The following is a 22,528-nucleotide window of genomic DNA, read 5'->3' as shown; positions in this document are numbered from 1 at the left end:
TGATACCATCAAACCCTGTAGAGAAGGAAGCTGACACTAAATCGTCCTTTCATAAAAACAAGAGAAGGAATGTACATCCCTGCAATCTGCTAATCATCGGCACATTGCATCGACCATATGCTCGAATATTACACAACAAATGTGCAGCGAGGGAGAGGAAGGAACAAGGGATTGGATCGTACACGAAAATTGGTTTTATCAACAATTCTTCCATTGGGGGTTTCGGGTTGGATTGAATACACACATGTACCAACTGCAACATGTTCTTATTCAAACTGAGGGGCCTAACAACTAGTCTTCACCTTCTCAGTTGCTTTCGATTTTAACAGCAGTGGCCTTTCTCGCCGCCCTTCTTTTGACTTGTATTTGGCGAACGCATTCAGCTACTAATACATGGAAATCAGGACGAAGTTTACTAGTCGACGAGACGTTAAGACCTGCCTTTCTTAAATCTCTAGCTAAACACTTTTCGCCTTTTTGTAGATGACCAGGGCAGTAGCAAGGAACAGTAGATCTTAAAACAGGCTTTGAACATAGAAGCGGTCCGGACTGCATACTGCAAATGAAAGAGAATTTCTTGTTAACGAAAAAACGAAAAACGAAAAAAAAAAAAAACATAAGTACAAAAGACCCCAAATGAAAAATAAAAGCTTAACCAAAGTGTGTGGACATCAACTTCGGATCAATGCAATCAAAAGGTGTGACCATCTAATTCAGCTCAACCATGTTGACTACCTTTCAATTATAACAAAAATCATTAAACTGTACGGAGGGAATGACAAGGATCACTACAAATATTCGAGAGTTCTTTGGGAAGGAGCATGTGAAATCCCACATCGGTTGAGGAGGATAATGAAGCATTCTTTATAAGGGTATGGAAACCTCCTTGCAGATGCGTTTCAAAAACCTTGAGGGGAAGCGTAAAGGGAAAGCTCAAAGAGGACAATATCGGCTAGCGGTGGGCTTGGGCCGTAATAGAGCAGATCCTAAGGGAGGCTGCATTTCATTAATCTGAAATTAGATTCAGCTCACTTACATTGCCCTCATAATTTGGGATTGGGACACAAAAAACAGCCTATAGGCCATGGGGCAATAAATTTCCTGTAAATATTGTAATAAGCTTGGTTGGTTTCTTACCACATGGTTTTCACTTGGTAAATTCAAGCAGTAGATAGATGATAACCATTGTTCTTTAACTAAGAGGATTGGAAATGGTGCTATATTCTACAATAGGAATTTGGGAAGACTTGAGCATTAGAAAAGCTTTTACACAGCCTTTATCCTTAGGATCTACTCGGACGAGCTCTAGCAAAATTATATCTTAGGACAGTCCAAAGAGAAAAAAAGAAACTCAAGATATTTATAAATCGTCGTAATGATATCAATACTAGACGAGTCTATATTTATGGCTATTGCTTATTAAGTAGAAAACTCATAGTATTACTAAGCAGCAAAAATAATTGATATAGAATGCAAACCTCTTGATTACAAAGGTGCAACCCTTGTAGAGCCTCTGCTTTTTATCCGAGAGGATATGAGCATGACAGTATTTTGTCAATGCCATCGCCTTCGCCTTGCAACCTGTGACATCACACCTTCTAATCTCATCGCTCCCGGTCACGGAACCTAATCCTAGCTTTCCGTTCTCCCCAATACCCTCTGGATAATCACCAATGCCCTCAGCCTCCTTCTCGTCCTCCTTAAATGGACTCTTGCCGTATGTCCAATAATACTCCCTGTACTTGCGCTTGAGTTCCTCCATTAAAGCCCAGTACAGTTCCCTATATACTCGACAAAGTTGTTTCACTCTCCGGGACCGACGCTCGAGTACTTCTCGACGAGTAAAAAACTCACAAGAGGCTAGAGCTAGATCGTGATTCGCCCCATCAATAACCATAGGATGTGGGGGAGCAGGAGGAGATTGAAACGAACCAGGCGAGTTTGATTCTGCCATGACCTACCAAGTTGTCACATTCCAAACAATTATTCCTAATGCAATTTGCAGGGGTGTAGAACAATTCTATAGACACGCATAACTGCATAATCCACCCTATTCTCTTCGTGAAGACTATAGAGCACCAAGACTCTATCAAATGCTTTACTCAATCCCCCAATTCACGTAAAATCAAAATGTATACTAAATTTACTTCAACTACCGGCTGAAAATGAGTGCATATAAGAAAGATACTTTCCAGAATACATAATTCTCAAGTAGAACAATCCAAATAAGCAAAACAACCTTACATAGCAAATTCCTCAATCATCTACAAAGACCTCCTTAACCCAAAAAAAAACAGTCGAAAATAGGTCGGACTTGGCAGTATTTTAGATCAAATTTAACCTCCTTCCAATTTTACCCTATTTACGAATTGCTTGAATTGAAGAAAAAAAAAAATCCATGCAAACTCAGTAACGAGCATGAGAGAGGGAGGGGTTTCGGAAGACAGAGTGGCACCTTAGCGACGAGCAGAAAATTCAGTGGGCAGTCGGCGAGGAGAAGAAGAAGACTGGGCAGTCGTGCCGGCGAGGATGGGGCAGAGAGGGAGATAAGGAGAGAAGAAAGAAACGGACGTTACCGATGGAGGGCGACAGCGTGCGACTGCAGCGAAGAGGGAAAAACAAACCGGTGCTGATAACTGTGTGGCGGCGGCAACGGGAGGGCGAAGCAAGATAAGGGGCGCAGAATTTAGGGTTTCTTTTTTCTTTTTTTATACAATAATTTTAAAAAATAATATATATATATATATATATATATATATATAATAATTTTTGTTTCTTATTTTTTTTAAAAAATTATAATTATTTCCTCATTTCTTTTAAAATTAAAATGTACATATAATATAATAAATATATAAGTCGTCCGCAACCTTGTTATTGCCTCCCCCAACGTGACTGAACCAGAGAATCCCCGCCTTCAGCCGCGATCACGCGTCCTTCCTCCGCAAATACTTGATTAATCAACCCAATAGCCACCGCCCAATCGGATTTATCCTCTTCGCTGCCGTTAATCCCTCAACCATGCCTGTTATTTCGAACAATTTGATGCTCCAGCTACTTTGAACGCTACATTACCCACCTGTTTCAATTCGTCTTTCCCGATAGCTGCATCTCCCGGTGCTACATTCTTCCTCTCATCGCGCATTAAGTCTCCTCACTGTCTCTTGATTAAGCTTTGTTTGTTCCTTGAATTAATTTCTAGTATCTGGGTATTGTTGCTATTTACCTTTCCTGATTGCCCTTAATCTTAATTTTTCTCTCTCGTTCCAATTTTTTGGTTGATAATCTATGGCGTTAGTATGTTTTAACTTTTGTAGGTTTTAATTGCTGTAATCCGTGTAATCGTATGTTAAATGCACGTCTTTCTCTGTTTCTTGTTATCTAGCGTATTCTGCTATAACTTATGATTTTGGGGTGTTTTTGTTTTGTTTTTAGTTTTTGCAAGCTAGTTTATGGTCTGTGGAACATGTAAAGATATGAAGAGTTGCATTATATATGTGTGAATAGTTAAAAAAAAAAGTTTAATTAGACAACCCTAGGGTGTGTATGAAGCTTGTTTGGTTTCTTTAACTAAATTCGTTTAGGCGGATTGCAGGAGAAGAAGGATGAGCTATCTTTTAAGGACCTTAACAACGAAGAGAGAAGTGGATTCCATCATTAGGGACACTATTGATAAGGTTCTCATTCTCCGATTTGGGCGGTGTTCCGATTCAGTTTGTCTCCTCCTTGACGATATTGTGTGTTACCAATTCCCTGAATTTTGTTTTCATCTTCCATGATTGATATGCTTTTTCAGAATTTATGATTTTGTTTTCCTTATGTTTCACTCTTTTGATGATTTAGCTTGCAAAGTGCGCTCGAGAAGTGTCGAAGTTTGCTTCGATAGCACTGGTTGATATTGATTCAGAAGAAATACAGGTTTACATCAAGTACTTTGACATAACTCTTATACCGTCCACTGTTTTCTTCTTCAATGCTCATCATATGAAGATGGATTCAGGGTGAGTTTTATCCTGCTGGTCTTAGTTAATTTATTGCTTGATTTCTGTTCAAATATGTTTAGTATGGATATGTAACATTGCATATGGTTGATCTGTGTGGCCTTAGCTACTGGATTTGTCACAGTAGAGCACTTAACATCCCTTAGGATTATTAGCAAATAGTTGCTGTTGAAATGAGAAGAAAGAGTATTTATTTTTATTGGAAAAAGAAGGGCAACAATTGGTTATTTTTGTGAGGATGCGTCATCCGCCCAATAACTTACCGCATCTCTTATTGCCAATTGAAGTATTGGCTTCTTATTAGACACAAAATGAACCTCTAAGAGTCTACTCTAGAGGATGCTCAGATTATCTTCGTTTTATCAAGTTTAATTGTTTCCTCAATACTTCATCTTTATGGTGAAGACAACTCTGAGTAAATTTAAAAGCTATAATGTGGTAGAGTGTATAATAGAATGTTTTCTTGTAGCTGTTAATTTTTGTGTTGTTTCTACACGTTTTGTTGTCGTAGTATTCTTCTAATGTTTTTATATTGAATTATAATTCATGAAACAAAAATTAGAAACATGAGCAACTGGGGTTGGCTTAGTTGTGAAGGAACAAGCTATTAGCCCGCAAATGTCTTAGAGATTATTAGTTCAACCTACTAGCCCCCGTATGTTTGTTAGATCAGATAGTTACTCCATCATATGAGTTTTGAAGTGTGAGTGATCTAGTCCCTCTTGGCAGATCTCCCGGTTCATAATAAGGCCATTCTTAAAGTGTTTATAATGTCATTTGGGGAAGTAAATGTCCTCAAAATCAATATTTTTATTTGGTATTTGATTTAAGTGGGCTGAAGACAAGCTTCAAATAAGTAATTTGCAATTTTCTGTTTCTTCTGCTTGTTGCACGTTGCTCAGAATCCAGGAGAATATGCAAATGACCTCTTTATGTAACGCTCTTCCATTAGCTTCTAGTACCTCAATTGACATATTTACTTAACACCTGCTCTTCCGGTGGTTCTTCCCTTTAAAGCTAAAATAATGTGGATTAATCTTATTTGTGCTCTTTTGGGGAGTTCTGATTAGATTCATTAGAAAATCACTGAATTTTTCGTGAGGAAGAGAGATCTTCCAGTTTTGAGGGTATTACTATCTTAATTCCTTTGAACTGAAGTATTCTCTTAAAAGTCTTTTACAATCTTGTTTATTTTTCATCAATTAAAGAGTTATTTTTTTTTATTGAGTATTTTGGTTTAGGAATATCTAATTATGCCTCCTATGTATTATTCTCCGTATTTTTTATGATGAAAGGGTATTCTTTTGACATGCAGGACTGCAGATCATACAAAGTGGATTGGTGCTTTTCACGAAAAGCAGGATTTTATCGATGTTGTGGAGGTAAGTGTAAGCCCTTATAAAAAGAAAACTGATTCTTGAACCCCTTTGACGCTCATGTCACGTCGAGGTACTGCAGAGTCCTCTGTTTTTGGAACATAAACGAGAAGCTACAGATTGTTGAATTTTGGTGATTGGGTAGTACTGCTCTGGATTTATTTCAGGAATTTTGGTACATTGAACACACTGAGCAATTATATTGGTCTTTCACTAAATATAAGCTGTTTTATCATTCAAATTTCATGTCAGATCAGATAATGTGTAATTTGGTTGTCATGTATGCATTCTTTTGGAAACGGACTTGAAAACATTCTTCCTTTTTTTCATGTCAGGCAATATTTAGGGGAGCTATGAAAGGCAAGCTCATTGTGAGTTGTCCATTGCCTCCTGAGCGAATTCCAAAATACCAGTTATTATACAAGGACGTGTAGGAGACGAATTGGCACCAAAAGGTTCCTACTGAATTTTCCTGCCTCCTAGTTTATATTTAACTAGTTGTTTGATCGGATCAGTTGATCTCGTGAAGTCCAATTCGGGTGAATTTCATTAATCGAGATTCTGCGAAGAATGTTGCCAAAATCTCATCAACAAAAATAGAAAATGTTTTCGTCGCTTGGAAGCAATGGAATGAATGGTTCAAAGAGATGTCTTTTTCTTCTGTGATTCACATTGTTTTTATGTATCTACATCACGTCTTTCTATTATTTGGTGTATTGTGCTGTGAGAACTGACTTGTTGATATCAACCATGAAGCCCTTTGAGCAGGTCCCAGCTTCCAAGTTATGGATATCAACTGGGTCATGAGTCTGAGCATGGAGGTTAGTTTCTTATTTTAAGCATCTAATATGAATTGCATCATCCCAGTAAGCAACAAGAAATGATGTCAATAAATACTCTGACTAGATGAAAATGTTTAAAATATACTTAATCTTTTACTATATTCATTAGTAGAAGGAAAAAAAAATGTAGCGTTTTAGCGTTTTAGCGTTTTAGCGTTTTAGCGTTTTAGCGTTTTAGCGTTTTAGCGTTTTAGCGTTTAGGGTTTAGGGTTTAGGGTTTAGCGTTCAGGGTTTAGGGTTTAGGGTTTGACGTTTAGGGTTTATGGTAAGAGAATCTTTTAACCTAATTTTTTTTAGAGGTTCAAGTTTAGGGATAATTTTAAAATGAGGTGTTTGTATATCGAAAATTTAACGAACATAACTGCTAAGATCAAACCACATTAATGTTTAATCTAAAGTAAATAAGTATATAAAAGTGCATGAACAAACTATTCTATCAAGCTTAAAAGGTCATTTTTTTTAAGTATGCATTTACAACAAATATAATCTTTTCTATCCATTGTATTAAACGCCGATGATGTTTTAACGGAAATGTCGATGTTGGATATTTTTTGAAAAATCTATAAATAAATCAATAAAAAAAATTAAAAATTAAAAATTAAAAATAAATAAATTAAAATGTCTTATTATTATATATTGGGTCAGAGGTTGTTACTTTATTTTTTGGTAGATATCCAAATTACATATATATTAAAAATACAATATTTTTTTTATATAGTTTTTTTTTAAAAATATTATTTTAATAAAATGTAAAATAAAAATAAAATATAATACCAAAAAAATCTCCATGGAGCGACAGGTTACGTAGAATGATATTATTGTAGATAATGTCCGCGGGATTATCAAAGACCATTGTCGAAACTGCAAACATCAAAAACACGATTCTGTGAAGAACTCCAGGAACCAAGGCAAGCCAGGCCACTGAATCATCCTCCCGCCATTGGTTGCTCATCATCTTCCTCTCTGTTCATTTCTCAACCCAAAACCCAAAGCTAAATTTGACGACAACTTCCCATGAATTCCGTATTTTACAACCCAAATGGGACCGTCAGTTTTTCAGCTCAACCGTCATCAGTCCTCCCGAGATCAATAACATCATGCAAAACAGCCAGAGACTTGAAGCAACTCCACGCTGTTTTCATCAAAACTGGTCGAATTCAAGACCCTCTTACGGCCGCTGAAGTGATCAGATTCTGTGCATTTTCTTCGCGACGCGATATCGATTATGCCCGCGCGGTCTTCCATCAGATGCCGGAACCCAATTGCTTCTGTTGGAACACCGTTTTGAGAGTTCTTGCTGAGAGCAACGACGAGCATCACCAATCGGAGGCTTTGATGCTCTTTCGCGGGATGTTGTGCGATGGGCGTGTGAAGCCCAATCGGTTCACTTTCCCCTCCGTGTTGAAGGCCTGCGCTAGAGCTTCGAGGCTTCGAGAGGGGAAACAGGTACATGGGTTGATTGTGAAGTTTGGGTTTGATGGGGATGAGTTTGTAATTAGTAATCTCGTTCGGATGTATGTTATGTGTGCGCTCATGGAAGATGCGTATTCTCTGTTTTGTAAGAGTGTTGTTGATTTTGATGGGTCTTGTCAAATGGAAGTAGATAAGAGGAGACAAGATGGGTATGTTGTTTTGTGGAATATAATGATTGATGGCCATGTTAGACTCGGGGATTTCAGAAGTGCTAGAAACCTGTTCGACGAAATGCCTCAAAGAAGTGTGGTATCGTGGAATGTGATGATATCGGGTTATGCACAAAATGGGCATTTCATAGAGGCCATAAACATGTTTCAAGAAATGCAAATTTCCAATATTGATCCAAACTATGTGACTTTGGTGAGTGTTTTGCCTGCCATTTCACGAATAGGTGCACTAGAATTGGGGAAATGGATCCATTTATATGCAGGAAAGAATAAGATTGAGATCGATGATGTGCTTGGTTCTGCTCTGGTGGACATGTATTCCAAATGTGGGAGCATTGAGAAGGCACTTCAGGTCTTTGAGAGGCTGCCTAAGAGAAATGCCATTACTTGGAATGCCATAATCAGTGCGTTTGCGATGCATGGTCGCGCAGAGGATGCAATCGATTACTTCCATTTGATGGAAAAAGCTGGTGTGACACCCAATGATGTTACTTATATTGGAATTTTGAGTGCCTGCAGCCATGCGGGGCTTGTGGAAGAGGGTAGATCATTCTTCAGCCACATGGTTAAGGTGGTTGGGTTACAACCAAGAATTGAACACTATGGATGCATGGTCGATTTACTAGGCCGTGCTGGACGTTTGGAAGAGGCTGAGGAACTTATCAAAAACATGCCAATGGCACCAGATGATGTAATATGGAAAGCTTTGCTTGGTGCTTGTAAGATGCACAAGAACATAGAAATGGGTGAGCGTGTGGCTGAGATTTTAATGGAGTTGGCTCCTCATGACAGTGGATCCTATGTTGCTCTGTCAAATATGTATGCTTCATTGGGAAATTGGGAGGCAGTTGCAGGGGTGAGGATGAAGATGAAAGGGATGGACATTAGAAAAGACCCTGGGTGTAGTTGGGTTGAGATCCATGGAATAATCCACGAGTTTCTCGTAGAAGACGATTCCCATCCTAGAGCCAAAGAAATCCAGGCCATGTTGGAAGAAATGTCCATGAAGTTAAGGTTGAATGGCTACAGACCAAACACCTTAGAAGTGTTTCTCAATGCGGATGAAGAACACAAGGCAAGGGCCTTGCAGTATCACAGTGAGAAGATTGCAGTTGCCTTTGGACTAATCAGTACAGCCCCACAATATCCACTTAAGATTGTTAAGAACCTACGTATATGTGAAGATTGTCATGCTTCATTAAAGCTTATCTCCTTGATTTACAAGCGTCGAATCATCGTGCGGGACAGAAAACGATTCCATCATTTTGACCATGGCTCATGTTCATGTATGGATTATTGGTAACTTCTCAGAGGCAAATGACCGTCGTCTTTTGCACAGAACTGTAGAAGATCGAGTAGTCATTGTGAAGATCATAAGGAAAAGTAGGTCCATTCTTCTCTGTCATCTGTCTCATGGAATGATTTATTTATTCACCGAATTGCATCACTGGTTACTTGCGTTATTTTATAACCAGGGCGTGAGCCAGAATTATACTAATGGCTCACCCCAACAAATCATCAAAGAGTCTCTCATGCTTACATGATACTGCACTATCTCTGCAAGAGATTGAGAGGCTGAAACTTTATTTTTCTCTGAGGCTATTGGATATCTATAGCTCTAGGGAATTTTTTCTCAATGAGGACTGAATCAGCCCTCATCCCGAAGTTCACTTCGAACCTAGATTGGCAGACAAAAGTGAACCTCATTGAAAAATTCTTGTTTTTTGCTTCATGTTGTTTATCATAGCTGAATTACTTACTGTACATGCTATTCCACGACACTTTTCTTTGAGTACTGATAATTCTGCATCAATTTCAATCTCATCAAATAGGTGATGGGGATGCTTCCATCATGCTGAACAAAATCTATCAAAAGGAAAATTGTGTTGCTGATTTCTGAAATGAAGGGAAGCAAAAAAGCTGTGGGGAAAACTTTTTAGCAAAGTGAAAGCAACAAGCATGAAGTTTTGGCATCATTATTCAGGTTAGAAAACTTGTTCCTGAATTGAAACATGTTGATAATTGTCTTGTCTTCTTTCTGATTCAAACTAGATTTTGATTGGCTGGAAAGTTTTTGCTTGGTTTTAGTTTTAAGCTGGGACACAAAAACAGGATAGCCTATATGATACAATCGAAGCATTATTCTTCCTTCTTTGCTCATTAAGATGCTTCTTACATGGAAAAGTTTTGCCATAATGAAAACCCCTTTTGTTAATACTTTTTTGGGCCAGTCAAATTATGGTTTGGCTATACGAAAAAGGTGATGATGAGCTCTCACTTTGAATTCAAAAGCCCTTGTTTCAACGGCCTATTCTTTTCTTTCTTTTTTTGTTTTTCTATACTATTTTGAAGAATATGTGTTTTTTTTTTTATGAGATTTACTCATCTTTTAACTAAGTTTCAAAAATAGAAAAGAACTTTGCAGATTAAAGTAATAGAAATGAAAGTTGATTTGAAATTATTTGTTGGACTTAAAAGTTAGATAAGTTGGGAATAAATTATTAAACTCCCCTATAATGGGTAGTCCTTTAGACCCTCTTTATGACCTATCGTTTCAATCATTTTGATTTATATTTAAACCTTATTTTAAATTTTAAATTTTGGCACTTATAAACTTCTCAAACATATTCATGCCTTTTTTTTTATATATATATTTGCATGAAAATTATTTTTATTATTTGACGAATTTTGAGAAAGTTACTTTCAAAAGACTAAATTTAATCTTTATTAAACGTATATGGATTGAATTAGATATTTAAAATTTCGGGAATAAGCTTGAACAAGTGTCCGATTACATGGACCAAAATTATATTTTAGCCTTTCAAGCAAGCATTAGGTTAATTTTTGTTGCACATTACGAAAAACGGAAACTTAACGGAAACTTACACGAGTCTACTAAGTGATTTCTCTACCAAAACTCCTATATTTAGTTGGGGAGGTTTTTTTTTTACAATTCAACTTTGAAATAGAGATGGGTAATGGTTTGGTTGCCCATTCTCGACGGAATTGTTGAATTACTTTTGATTAAAATACTATTCCAAGCTTAGTAGTTTGAGTTCATGCACTTTTAATAGATTTTCAAAAAATAATTCTAGTTGATTTTTATTCTGACCTTACATTTCTCAGTCTCTAGAGAAGATCGAGAGATTAGTTTATTTAGCTAAATTTTTTAGTTCAACAATAGTAAAACCTCTAACTTTCGGTCGGTCGTGAATATAATGCAATCCTAACTTTTTAACTTATTAGATTTTTTCCATGTTATTGTGGTCAAACTTTATATTACAACCCTAACTTTTTTACAGCTGGATATTGAATCCCTAACTCTTAGTATTGCCTCATCATCTTCGGTCTAAAAAGTATACCATATTTCCAAATTTCATTATTAAGGTGATAAGTGGTAAAAGATAATATTGGAAATAAGATTACTTTGAAAAGATCATACATAGTGCTTTTCCTTTCGTCCCATAATAAGATACACAATTATTTGTTTATAGGAAAGTAATTATTGATTGCCCCAACATTGGCGTGAGTTTGAATAGGAAAAAGGTAGAGATTGTGTTTGGTAACACATCAACAAAAGCCATAAAGGTAATAAACTTGTAGCACGTTATCTTATCTTACCATTAGAATATGGAAAGTTGTAGGAGAACCATGTTTTTTTTGTTTGAATGTTGCAAGAATAGTAGTTTCTTAGAAATCATTAGTGATTAATGGTCTACTGTTTCAAAGTTAATCCATTAGTTTACTATTCTAAAAACTATTTTTTTTTTTTATTGTGGATCAAAGAATCAAACTAAAACTGTTTTTGAGTATAAGCACTAATATGGAAAAGTGTACAAGATCAAGAATCAAAATAAAATGCTGATATTGTTTAAATTGATGATTCATGTTTTATGAGTGATTAGTGTTGTTCTCTTTCTTACTTTGGAGATCTTGAATCGCATGCTCTATAATAGTCATTCTCTAGTGGAGCTTTCGTAGATTCTGTAAGTTGGATGAGTCTATTTAGTTGGGGATTTGACAAGATCCAAGCAATTTCTAATTAATATTGTAACAAAGATTGAATTTATTGTTTCTATCTCCTTCAATGGATTGTCATCTGCAGGATTTTTCGATAGATGGGTATGATGTTTGTCAGAGCAATCCCAACATATGCGAATTTCAATAGAGAGCTTTTGTATCAGGTGAATAATACACACCTCAATTAATCTTAATATAAGTATGATTCTAATCAAATTTATATTAATAGAGAAATCCTTATTAAAGTTAACCTTTTATGGAGACTAATATACATGTATAATAATAAGGTAGATCATAATTCAGAGCTGCTAAATAGTTAAGATATCTTATTTTTTATTTAAAAGTCAAAGCTTGAGAGCCAAAAGTGAATTTAAGAAGCATAACATACAATAATGTTTTTAAATGTTCTTCGCAAGTAACCATTCAATTGGTAATTAGAGATTGTTATAAAATCACTTAATTGCAACACCCAAGCTTTGCCTCAAAATCCTCAACCTAACCCAACAATTTCCAACCGTGCTTTGTATAGGGCAAGCAAGGGTGGCCCACAGCCGAAAGAAGAAACACAACTCTGCATGTGAGCTCCATCAACCTGACTCTACACTTTCACACGCCTACCGTTGATCTTCATCACCATTCCCAATTAAAAGATCATGGGGACATGTTTCGAGTGATGAAAGGCTGCTCCTCTGCAACTATCCGTTTAAAAGGACGAAACTTGGTGAGCTGCTCCATGGGAAATCTTTCTTTCCTCTATCTCCACACCAAATTTGATAAAACCCAAAAAGAAAAATACAACAAAATGAACTGAAAATATGCAAATTTCAAGGGCAAGCGTGCAGAAAAAACAGATGAAAAATACAGAAAAACACAGCAAATAATTTAAATAATACATTTCAGGTCTGCCTTTCCAAGATGCTATTAATCTGTCTGATATTTGTCTTGTACAATCGGACGGTGGAGAATATGGGAGGAAGCGTAAATGGACTATCAGTTCACTCATAGTCAACAGTCCGTCAGCTTTTCCAGCAAAAAAAAAAGCTCTCTTGGTGGTTCTATAAAACCACACTTTAGTAAGTTTCCTATTTCTCTACTCTTTCACCACATACATGGCGATTCTAAAGCTCTTTTCTCTCTGCATTTGCTTCTTCTTATTGATCAGAGCCCCTGTACGTGGTGATTCCTTACATTTCCCTTCTTCTTCTTCTTCCTCCTCTTCTGTTTCTTCTGATGTTCTACTTCTTTTGGGAAAGATCAGAGCTTCACTTGAAGGTGACACTCAAAACTTACTTTTATCTTCATGGAATTACTCTTTGCCTCTTTGTCAATGGAGGGGACTCAAATGGGTCTTCTCTAGTGGAACTCTTCTGGTCTGCAGTGATTCTTCTTCTCCACAGTGGTCTAATCTCACTCTTTTCAAAGACCCTTCTCTTCATGTTCTCTCTCTGCAACTTCCATCTGCTAATCTTACTGGTTTATTGCCCAAGGAGCTTGGTGAGTTTACTATGCTCCAAAGCCTCTATCTAAGCATAAACTCTTTGACTGGAACCATTCCACTTGAACTCGGTTACAGCTCCTCTCTTTCTGACATTGATTTGAGTAGCAATCTGTTGACCGGAGCTCTTCCACCGTCGATCTGGAATCTGTGTGATAAACTTGTTTCTGTCAGGCTTCATGGGAATTCATTATCTGGGTCTCTGTCGGAGCCGGCTTTACCAAATTCCACCTGCAAGAATTTGAAGGCTTTGGATTTGGGTAACAACCAGATTTCAGGTACTTTCCCAGAATTCATTACTAGGTTTCAGGGTCTGAAAGAGCTTGATCTTGGAAAGAATTTGTTGTCTGGAAAAATCCCACAGAGCTTAGGCCAATTAGAGCTGGAGAAGTTGAACCTTTCAAACAACAATTTCAGTGGAATATTGCCTGTTTTTGTTAACTCAAAGTTTGGCGTTGAGGCTTTTGAAGGGAACAGTCCTGGGCTTTGTGGGGAGCCTTTGAAAAGTTGTGCAGGACCTTCCCATTTGAGTTCAGGTGCTATTGCTGGCCTTGTTATCGGCTTGATGACCGGGACGGTGGTTTTAGCGTCATTGCTTATTGGTTATATGCAAAACAAGAAGAAGAATAGGAGTGAGAGTGAAGATGACATTGAGGAAGGAGAAGATCAAGAGAATGGCGACAGTGATGGAAAGCTCATTTTGTTTCAGGGTGGAGAGCATTTGACATTGGATGATGTCTTGAATGCTACAGGGCAGGTTATGGAGAAAACAAGCTATGGCACTATATATAAGGCAAAGCTTGCTGATGGAAGTACCATTGCTCTTAGACTGCTGAGGGAAGGTAGTTGCAAAGACAGAAATTCTTGTTTGTCTGTGATTAAACAGCTGGGAAAGATCCGTCATGAGAACTTGATTCCATTGAGAGCTTTCTATCAAGGGAGGAGAGGAGAGAAGCTCCTCATTTATGACTATCTCCCTATCAGAACTTTGCATGATTTTCTACATGGTATGCACATTCTCTTACGTTTCATTTTATCTCTGAATGTTACAGAATAGTTTCTTTTGTTTGCTTTTTATATCAGCAATTTGCAATGACAATCTTAGAGTTGGCCTAATACTCTAAGCGTCTAGCTGTTTGAAGTTGTATATTTAAATCATAATACTTATAATGACGAACCAATATTCATTAATGAAAACATTTTACTGCTGCATGTTGTTGCAAGTGGCCACCACTTCAATGAAGATCTGATATTCGAAATTTTAGTAAATTTGAAGATTGATACTCTTCTAAGACTTCTAGATGATTTTCAGGTCCTGATACAAGCCTTGCAAATGTGTTAAGTTGTTAGACAAGATAACTATTGGTCTGAAACATTAAAATGACAAATGAATCGAGGATGTTTAACATTGAACGTTTGCTTTATGATTGATTGCAGAGTCTAGAGCAGGAAAACCAGTGTTGAACTGGGCTAGGAGGCACAAGATTGCATTAGGCATCGCTCGAGGACTAGCTCATCTTCACACAGGTCTTGAAGTTCCCATTACACATGGAAATGTTAGATCAAAAAACGTGCTTGTGGATGACTTCTTTGCAGCGAGACTGATGGAGTTCGGGCTCGACAAGCTAATGATACCATCGGTAGCTGACGAAATTGTGTCGCTTGCAAAATCAGATGGTTACAAGGCACCAGAGCTGCAAAGGATGAAGAAATGCAATTCCAGAACAGATGTGTATGCATTTGGAATCTTGCTATTGGAAATTCTGATTGGGAAGAAGCCAGGAAAAAGTGGAAGAAATGGAGAGTTTGTGGATCTGCCATCAATGGTGAAAGTGGCTGTTTTGGAGGAGACAACAATGGAGGTTTTTGATGTGGAGGTGTTGAAAGGGATTAGAAGTCTCATGGAAGATGGAATCGTTCAGGCATTGAAGCTTGCAATGGGCTGCTGTGCTCCAGTGGCTTCCGTAAGACCCTCCATGGATGAAGTTGTGAAGCAGCTGGAAGAGAACAGACCAAGAAACAGATCTGCTCTGTACAGCCCAACTGAAACAAGAAGTGAAATTGGTACGCCTTTTTGATCCCTTTTCTGCCTCTTCAAATCACGATGAGCTTCACTAATATCATTATATTCCCCCCTTCACTTTATTTTTTTACATTTTACTTTAACATGAACTTAATTGTAATACGTGCTGATAGCGTTCATTCATGCTAGTAATACAAGTGATTGTGGTTAAAAGTAGTTTGGTTCCAATGATCTAATGCCCCTAAGCGTGAGATCCCACATTGGTTGGAGAGAGGAACGAAGCATTTTTTTTTATAAGGTTGTGGAAACCTTTCTCTCGTAGACGTGTTTTAAAAACCGTGAGACTGACGGCAATACGTCGTGGACTAAAGCGGACACTGTCTATTAGCAGTGGCTTGGGCTGTTACAAATGGTATCAGAGCCAGACACCAGATGGTGTGCCAGCGAGAACGCTGGGCCCCCCAGGGGTGGATTGTGAGATCCTACATTGGTTGGAGAGGGGAACAAAACATTCCATATAAGGGTGTGAAAACCTCTCCTTAGTATACGTGTTTTAAAAACTGTGAGGCTCACGGTGATACGTAACAGACTAAAGAGGACAAAATATGTTAATGGTGGCTTGGGCTGTTACAATAAGTATATTGATCTGACTATCACGAACTTAATCATAACTTGATTGATAAATGTATATGTCATTGATTACGAGTTTAGAAGTTCAAATCTTCGTCCTGCATGTTGAACTTTAAAATAAAGTCATATTCAACATCGTGGGCAAGAGTTTGAACGAACGTACCGCCCCAATCGCCCCAACGGGAAAATGAGTTGCAATAGTTTAAATGAAATTGCAGAGAACCAAAGGGACCAAAGAAATCATGGTAAAGGAAATAAGTGTCCCATGTTTACTTGCCTTTATACTCAATGCATGTGGGCTCAATACCATTATATTGTCTTTACTTTGTACAGAAATTATTACTTCGCCTTTGGTGGAAATATGCTGTCAATACTTTTAAATAAATAACGGCTATTATTATTATTATTATTATTTTTATAGTTTTTTTTTTTTTTTTTTTTTTTTTTTTTTTTTTTTTTTTTTTTTTTTTTTTTAAATTCACCCGACGAGTAGAAATTCGAATATGTGACCTCTTAGTCGAGAATATATATTTGAACCAGTTGAACCATGTTCAGGGGATGACTGTTCTTTTAGTTCACAACTAATTCTTCTTTACTTTTCCTTGAGTGTTACGTTATGAGTAAGATGACCTCGGTATTCCCCTATGACATGTTTATGTTACTTACTCCTAATCTTCTAATAGTCAAGATTATTCCTACCGATTAATATGAGTCATTTCAACATGTTTTTTCCTTACTCACATGCATGTTAGAAAAATTTGTTGGAGGTCATTTAACATCGAATTACTCCAAATATACTCCAAATAGTACACTTAACCTTGAAGTTCTTATGATTGAGCCACAGAAAAGAAAGATACACCTTGTTGGTATAGATAATAAATTTCATTTCCTTTAAATCTTATCTTATTCTCGAGATCACTCTCATTCGGATAGGAAAATTTAATGGTATTATCGAAACTTTAAAAGTTTAAAAAATATTTTTTAGATAATATCAAAATTGAAGGGTAGTTTTATTAATCTAGCCAAAAAGAATCGAAGCCTTAAAACTTTTTTTAATGAGTGATACCACCAACCAAATCTATGATTCAAACAGGCGTTTTCGTTTATTGCAAGGTATATACGATTGCATCGAAGGAATACGATCATGAATGAATGATAAGTATAGTAGTTGATAGTATGCAATGGCAAACATTTGTGATTATTTAAGGCACAAAACTCAATTAGTGGGAGCAACAACAAATTTCTAATCAAATTGGCTTTATGGATATTCACCATTTTAGTGACATTTATAATCAAATTTACATTATGAGCTACCCATTTTAGGGCTACACCTAGAGAGAGCTATACCCAAACTTTATTCACGAAGTTAATGGACGACCACGATTTTTTTCGAGTGTCTATCATCGTTATATTAATGATTTATCTTTTGGCTAACAAATGCAACACTTATTATCGCATTTCTAACAATTCTTCGAGTGAGTAAAGTACCTCATAGAATCTCTCAAAACAGTAATGTATTAGTCTCTCGAGCACATTGATTTTAAACGAGACCTCCCATCAAATGACCTCTTAAAATGTTACTCATTTTATTACTTTTTTTCCTAAACATTTTGTAACAATCCAAGCCCACCGCTAATAGATATTATCCGTTTTGGTCCGTTACATATCACCGTCAGCTTCACGATTTTAAAACGCGTATGCTAGGGAGAGGTCTCCACACCCTTGTGAAAAATGCTTCGTTCCCTTCTCCAATCGCTGTGGGATCTCACAATTCATCATCTTCGGACCCAAAGTCCCACTCGTCCCTCTCTTCAACCAATGTGAGATTTCATCTCCTATATCTTCCTCGGATTATTACAAATCAATTAATGTGTTGAATATTTGGATCTCCTTCATATTTACCCTAATGTTACTATAGAAATAGACACACCCACTTTTCAACTTGAACATTTGTTGAGTATCAGCACAAATGAAGAACAAATACGTGCATATCTGATTTGATATCACTTAGCAATGCAATAGCCTTTCCTCTATTACCAATTATGGGCAACCCACTTGATCTTGTCAAGAACAACAACCTTATTACATTCTATTTTCTCTTTATATACTTCTCTTGCCTTCAACCCTTCTAACTTTCTCAAGAATTTGGTAAGAAGAGATGAATCTTTATCAAGTTCATCTTCTTGCATGCTTTAACAAGTTTCTTCTTGTTCATTTGTTGTAGGAAAAACGAAGGCAAACTCGAGGAGAATATGTCGAGGAATTTGAAGGTCGTAGCGGTCGTGTTCATGTTCGTGTTGCTATTGACAAGCTCTTGCTTGATTACTAATGGGAAAGTTGAAGAGAATCAAGAGGTTCATGATGAGAGTAATGGAAATGAAGGCAAAGGGAGAAGATTCCCAGATGAACAAATTCCTCATCGTGAGTGTATTAGGCAAGATTATAAGTGTTGGAAACAAGGACTAAATTAATTGACTACTTGTATGATGATATGTGTTCTTGTGTATAAATAAGTTATGGTGTGGTTGTAATCCTTGTCTTCAAAGCTATGAACAATATAATATGAAAAACAAGTGTTGTAATCCTCGTCTTGAAACGTTTTTGAGTCTCGTATAGATTGACGTGCTTGATAGAATGATCGACTTTTATTTTGACAAGTGCAAATCAAGAACGTGTTGATACAATCTGAGTTACATAGGCCTTAAAAGGAAGATCGAGTAGTGGTGGTTTTAAAGAGTAAAAGTGGTAATAATGGTCTGGTAGAGTTCGGAGATAATTTCATTAGAGGTTCTAAGAAGAAAAATTGTTCTAACCGAGCAGATATGTCAAAGGGTTCTAGATCAAATGCTGACATGTCCTTAGGTTGATGTTCATGATATGTTCGTTTTATCATAGTTAGCTTGTGAATGGACAATTACGAAAGGTGTGTGTGATGGAAGTTATGTCGATGATTGAATAATTTTTAGGTGTGCCAAGTGGAAGTTGCACCATAAATTTCAATAGGGTTAATTGACACGTGACGAAAAAAAGGCTTGAAAGCTAGTGTTTCGAGTGGTCTACGTTTATAGCATAATAGATGATAATTTACTAAGTTATGAATTTTGATTGTCGATGAAGAGAAAATAGGTGTCATGGGTTTGTCTTAGCTAACCTTTACTCCCCACGGCATAAATAGTGAACTAAACGTCGGCACCGAATATGGACCAAACTATCTCAAGACGCTCTGCACCCAACTCACATACCATTTTAATGGTCGAATAGCCCAACCCTTAGAATATATTGCAGCCTCAGATGGCGAAGAGATGACATCGAGGTGACAAACCTTACCGTTGATGTGAACTCTTGGAAAAGATCAGTTAAGCTTTTCGAGACAGGTCTCCCGCTTCAAGAATTACACAAACTTAATATCTCATTTTACAGATAAAATTACAAGAAAATACATACTGAAGCAGCTTTCAATACCGGGAATACGAAAAACTATACCTAATATTTTGTTCCCACGCCCACACCATAATTTATTTATATACATACTCATTTCATCATGTCTCCTATTTTGTGTACACACCCACACCATAACTTATTTATATACATACTCATTTCATCATGTCTCCATGACTCAAGAAACGAGTCATTAACGAGTCTTTAACTTGGCATTACAAGTAATTTAGGGTCGTTCGATAACCATTTTAGTTTTAGTTTCATTATTTTAAAAACTCGTGAACGGATAAAACGAGACTTAATGTTTATTTCCAGCGTCTGCATCTATCTTCCAGCACGGATAACTACTCCGAGGACACTCGTGATGTTTATTATTCACATCAACTTTATTATCATCCTCAATCTCAAATTGGTGTTGATTCTTCACTTGAAGCAAGGGTCGGTTGGCATGAATAAGGAAGCAAGAGCTTGTGAGTAGCAACACCAACATGATGCTCACCATTGCAACCTTAGGAGTGATCCTCACCATTTTTTCTCCAATTTTCCTCTCTTTTCAACTGCAAATCAAGAATAAGAACAAGTAATTAGACACATGAAATAGTTTAATCTTACAAAATTAAGTATCTAATTTGAGTATTTCTCACCAAGCGATGAGTTCTTGAGCAAATTTTTGAGGCTATATAAAGAAAATTTTGAATGGGAATTGTTGTTGTTTTTCAAAGGATGAGTGGGTTGCTCATAATTCACAAGATAATGGGTTTAAATAGATTTTTAGCGATGAATTTGAAGGAATTAGTTCTCTTCTAGAGCAAGTTGGAGCAAGTTGGAGCAATCTAGAGTCCATTTTAGAGCATACAACAAAGCCTCTTCCATTGCTCACCACCATCCAACATCAAATCAAATGGTTAATCGTTTAAAATTTTAAAAAATTCAAAAATATTTTTATCGTTAATACTAGGTGTAACGGTCCAAGCTCACTACTAGCAGATATTGTCCTCTTGTCTGCTTATTCTCAAGGTTTTTAAAACTGTCTCGTACGGAGAGATTTCCACACCCTTCTAAAAAAATGTTTCGTTTCCCTCTCCTACCGATATGAGATCTCATAATGAAAAAAATGTTTAACACAGAATGTGTTAATAAAAATAAAAACTTTACAAAAATCTAAATTTTGTAGTTTTTTTGTTTTAGAGGATCAGATCGGTGTCTAGCTTTGATACCATTTATAATGGCTCAAGCCCACAGCTAGTACTTATTGTTCGTTTTGGCCTGTTTCGTATTGTCGTTAGCTTCCCAATTTTAAAACGTGTCTCCTAAGGAGAGATTTCCACACACTTATAAGAAATGTTTCGTTTTTCTTTTCAATTAATGTGCTCACAATTCCCCCCTTGAGAGTCAGCGTCCTTGCTAACACGTGAAGGATAGTTGGAGATGCAAATCATTGGTTAGACATTGACGAAGATTCATAATATATAATAAAAGTAATCGGGTACGATCTTTTTTTTTTTTTTTTGGGGATGAAATCTAAATTCATATAAACTTACCAACATAATTAAGTAATATTGAAGCTTTACATTTTGTAATCTAAAATAATTAATATATACTTGTTTAAAAATATATTTTCCTCTAGAATCTATACTTAGCTTATAATACATATTTGATTAGAAATGTCACTAGAATAATGGAAAATAATATCCATCAAGAAATTTAATGAGAAAAATAGTTTGTCCCACTAATTGAGTTTTATGGCTTAATTAATTATCATGTTGGCCATTAAGTAACGTCACCTACAATGTTAATCATTCATTAATACTTATTTTGGTAAGTCATTCTTCTCTTCAATGCAATTATGTGCAAATTGCAATATATAGAAAAAAAAAAGTAATATTGATTCTATTTTTTTCCCCTTATGTTCCAATTTAGCTCAATCATTATGGTCGGAGAGGGGAATGAAACATTGCTTAGAGGGCAGAAACTTGTACCTGATGAATTCGTCTTAAAACTTTGAGACGAAACCCAACAAAAGAACAATATCGGTTAGTGGTGTGCTAATGAGAACGTTGACCTCAAGGAGGTGGATTGTGAGATACCACATCGATTGAAAAAGTAACGAAACATTTCTTATAAGAGTGTGGAAACCTCTTTTAAAACTGTGAGGTTGACACCAGACAATATCCGTTAGCGGTGAGGTTGACACCAGACAATATTCGTTAGCGGTGGGCTTAGATTGTTACATTTCTTTTTTAACATTTTAAATTAGTTGAAAAAAAAAAGTTTTAAAAGTATAAAATAACATGGATGCACAAGTTATTATGGTGAACTTGTGTATGACACCGTAACCTATACACATGGACATGTAACGTATATCATATTATAAATCTTACTAGAACTGCTCGTTTTTTTTATCAGAAGCTTGTGATTTAGTTTTTGATGCAGCAAGTAGGGGCAAACAATTCTTAATTGCTGGTACAAAAAATAAAGCAGCGGATTCAGTAGCTTGGACTGCAACAAGGGCTCGGTGTCATTATGTTAATAAAAAATGGCTCGAGGGGATGTTAACAAATTGGTCTACTACCAAAACGGGACTTCATAAGTTCAGGGATTTGAGAACGGAACAAAAGACGGGGGGACTCAACCATCTTCCGAAAAGGGATGCCGCTATGTTGAAGAGACAATTTGATTTGTAGAGTGCCCCATTCCTCATAGCATTTTATGATATCAACATAATTATCATGAGAATATACGAAGAAAATTTTGGTATTAGCGTCTCCGATGGTTGAATATCGTACGAACGAACACATCAAATTACACGATATAGTAACCATTGATACAAACAATCATAAAAACGAGTTATAATAAGCATTATTTTTATTATATATGTTCATAGTAAGCCACATAGAGTAGATATTACAAGGCCACATAATAATTAACAACCAACAATATTGTATATGGTACAAATTGAAAGTTAAAAAAAAGGCCCTTAATTACCAACAAACCCTATAGTGGAACCCACCAAAAAAAACACCGAAGTATATATATATATCCCATCATATATATACATATACA

The 22,528-nt window shown here is 36.4% G+C and overlaps 4 protein-coding genes across 8 annotated transcripts; 3 read left to right on the top strand and 1 right to left on the bottom strand.

Annotated features, from left to right (window-relative positions):
- Positions 1-31: 31 nt before the first annotated feature.
- LOC111807237 (uncharacterized) lies at positions 32-2,712 on the bottom strand. 2 transcript variants are annotated; one of them, XM_087129261.1, is made up of 4 exons: positions 2,456-2,712; positions 1,479-1,957; positions 474-556; positions 32-386 (listed from the first exon to the last, which is right to left on the bottom strand). In XM_087129261.1, exons 2-4 carry the CDS (start codon positions 1,952-1,954, stop codon positions 307-309), a joined length of 639 nt encoding a protein of 212 aa, XP_086985387.1. In that variant the 5' UTR covers positions 1,955-1,957; positions 2,456-2,712; the 3' UTR covers positions 32-306. The 2 variants fall into 2 exon arrangements, with proteins under 2 accessions (XP_086985387.1, XP_023548640.1); XM_023692872.2 differs by having other exon boundaries at positions 32-556.
- Positions 2,713-2,796: 84 nt separating this feature from the next.
- LOC111807238 (mRNA splicing factor, thioredoxin-like U5 snRNP) lies at positions 2,797-6,207 on the top strand. Of its 3 annotated transcripts, none has more exons than XM_023692873.2 (5): positions 2,797-3,114; positions 3,593-3,734; positions 3,841-3,998; positions 5,314-5,380; positions 5,710-6,207. In XM_023692873.2, the coding sequence occupies exons 2-5, from the start codon at positions 3,603-3,605 to the stop codon at positions 5,806-5,808; spliced, it is 456 nt and encodes a 151-aa protein (XP_023548641.2). In that variant the 5' UTR covers positions 2,797-3,114; positions 3,593-3,602; the 3' UTR covers positions 5,809-6,207. The 3 variants fall into 3 exon arrangements, with proteins under 3 accessions (XP_023548641.2, XP_086985388.1, XP_023548643.2); XM_087129262.1 differs by having other exon boundaries at positions 3,582-3,734; XM_023692875.2 differs by having other exon boundaries at positions 2,797-3,206.
- On the top strand, positions 6,067-9,833 carry LPA66 (Pentatricopeptide repeat (PPR) superfamily protein). 2 transcript variants are annotated; one of them, XR_015423221.1, is made up of 3 exons: positions 6,067-6,195; positions 7,041-9,242; positions 9,692-9,833. XR_015423221.1 is itself a non-coding variant. In XM_087129256.1 (3 exons), exons 2-3 carry the CDS (start codon positions 7,231-7,233, stop codon positions 9,757-9,759), a joined length of 1,983 nt encoding a protein of 660 aa, XP_086985382.1. In that variant the 5' UTR covers positions 6,067-6,195; positions 7,041-7,230. The 2 variants fall into 2 exon arrangements, 1 of the variants encoding a protein (XP_086985382.1); XM_087129256.1 differs by having other exon boundaries at positions 7,041-9,145; positions 9,692-9,759.
- A 3,155-nt stretch (positions 9,834-12,988) lies between these two features.
- On the top strand, positions 12,989-15,625 carry TMKL1 (transmembrane kinase-like 1). Its single transcript, XM_023692864.2, has 2 exons — positions 12,989-14,381; positions 14,812-15,625. The coding sequence occupies exons 1-2, from the start codon at positions 12,989-12,991 to the stop codon at positions 15,450-15,452; spliced, it is 2,034 nt and encodes a 677-aa protein (XP_023548632.2). The 3' UTR covers positions 15,453-15,625.
- The last annotated feature ends 6,903 nt before the right edge of the window (positions 15,626-22,528 follow it).

Source organism: Cucurbita pepo, chromosome 12 (assembly GCF_057944985.1).
Source record: "Cucurbita pepo subsp. pepo isolate OVF chromosome 12, ASM5794498v1, whole genome shotgun sequence".
NCBI classification, from domain to species: Eukaryota; Viridiplantae; Streptophyta; class Magnoliopsida; order Cucurbitales; family Cucurbitaceae; genus Cucurbita; species Cucurbita pepo.
This window is presented reverse-complemented; position numbering and strand designations above follow the sequence as displayed.

What these genes read in the sequence shown, in the direction of transcription:
- LOC111807237 (XM_023692872.2), bottom strand. Translation starts at nt 1,954, where the DNA reads ATGGCAGAATCAAACTCGCCTGGTTCGTTTCAATCTCCTCCTGCTCCC. An exon ending in TGCACCTTTGTAATCAAGAG is followed by an intron (nt 557 to 1,478) that starts GTTTGCATTCTA and finishes TTTCATTTGCAG; the next exon opens with TATGCAGTCCGGACCGCTTC.
- LOC111807238 (XM_023692873.2), top strand. Translation starts at nt 3,603, where the DNA reads ATGAGCTATCTTTTAAGGACCTTAACAACGAAGAGAGAAGTGGATTCC. An exon ending in GTCTCCTCCTTGACGATATT is followed by an intron (nt 3,735 to 3,840) that starts GTGTGTTACCAA and finishes TTGATGATTTAG; the next exon opens with CTTGCAAAGTGCGCTCGAGA. An exon ending in CATATGAAGATGGATTCAGG is followed by an intron (nt 3,999 to 5,313) that starts GTGAGTTTTATC and finishes TTTGACATGCAG; the next exon opens with GACTGCAGATCATACAAAGT.
- LPA66 (XM_087129256.1), top strand. Translation starts at nt 7,231, where the DNA reads ATGAATTCCGTATTTTACAACCCAAATGGGACCGTCAGTTTTTCAGCT. An exon ending in TGACCATGGCTCATGTTCAT is followed by an intron (nt 9,146 to 9,691) that starts GTATGGATTATT and finishes CTCATCAAATAG; the next exon opens with GTGATGGGGATGCTTCCATC.
- TMKL1 (XM_023692864.2), top strand. Translation starts at nt 12,989, where the DNA reads ATGGCGATTCTAAAGCTCTTTTCTCTCTGCATTTGCTTCTTCTTATTG. An exon ending in TTTGCATGATTTTCTACATG is followed by an intron (nt 14,382 to 14,811) that starts GTATGCACATTC and finishes GATTGATTGCAG; the next exon opens with AGTCTAGAGCAGGAAAACCA.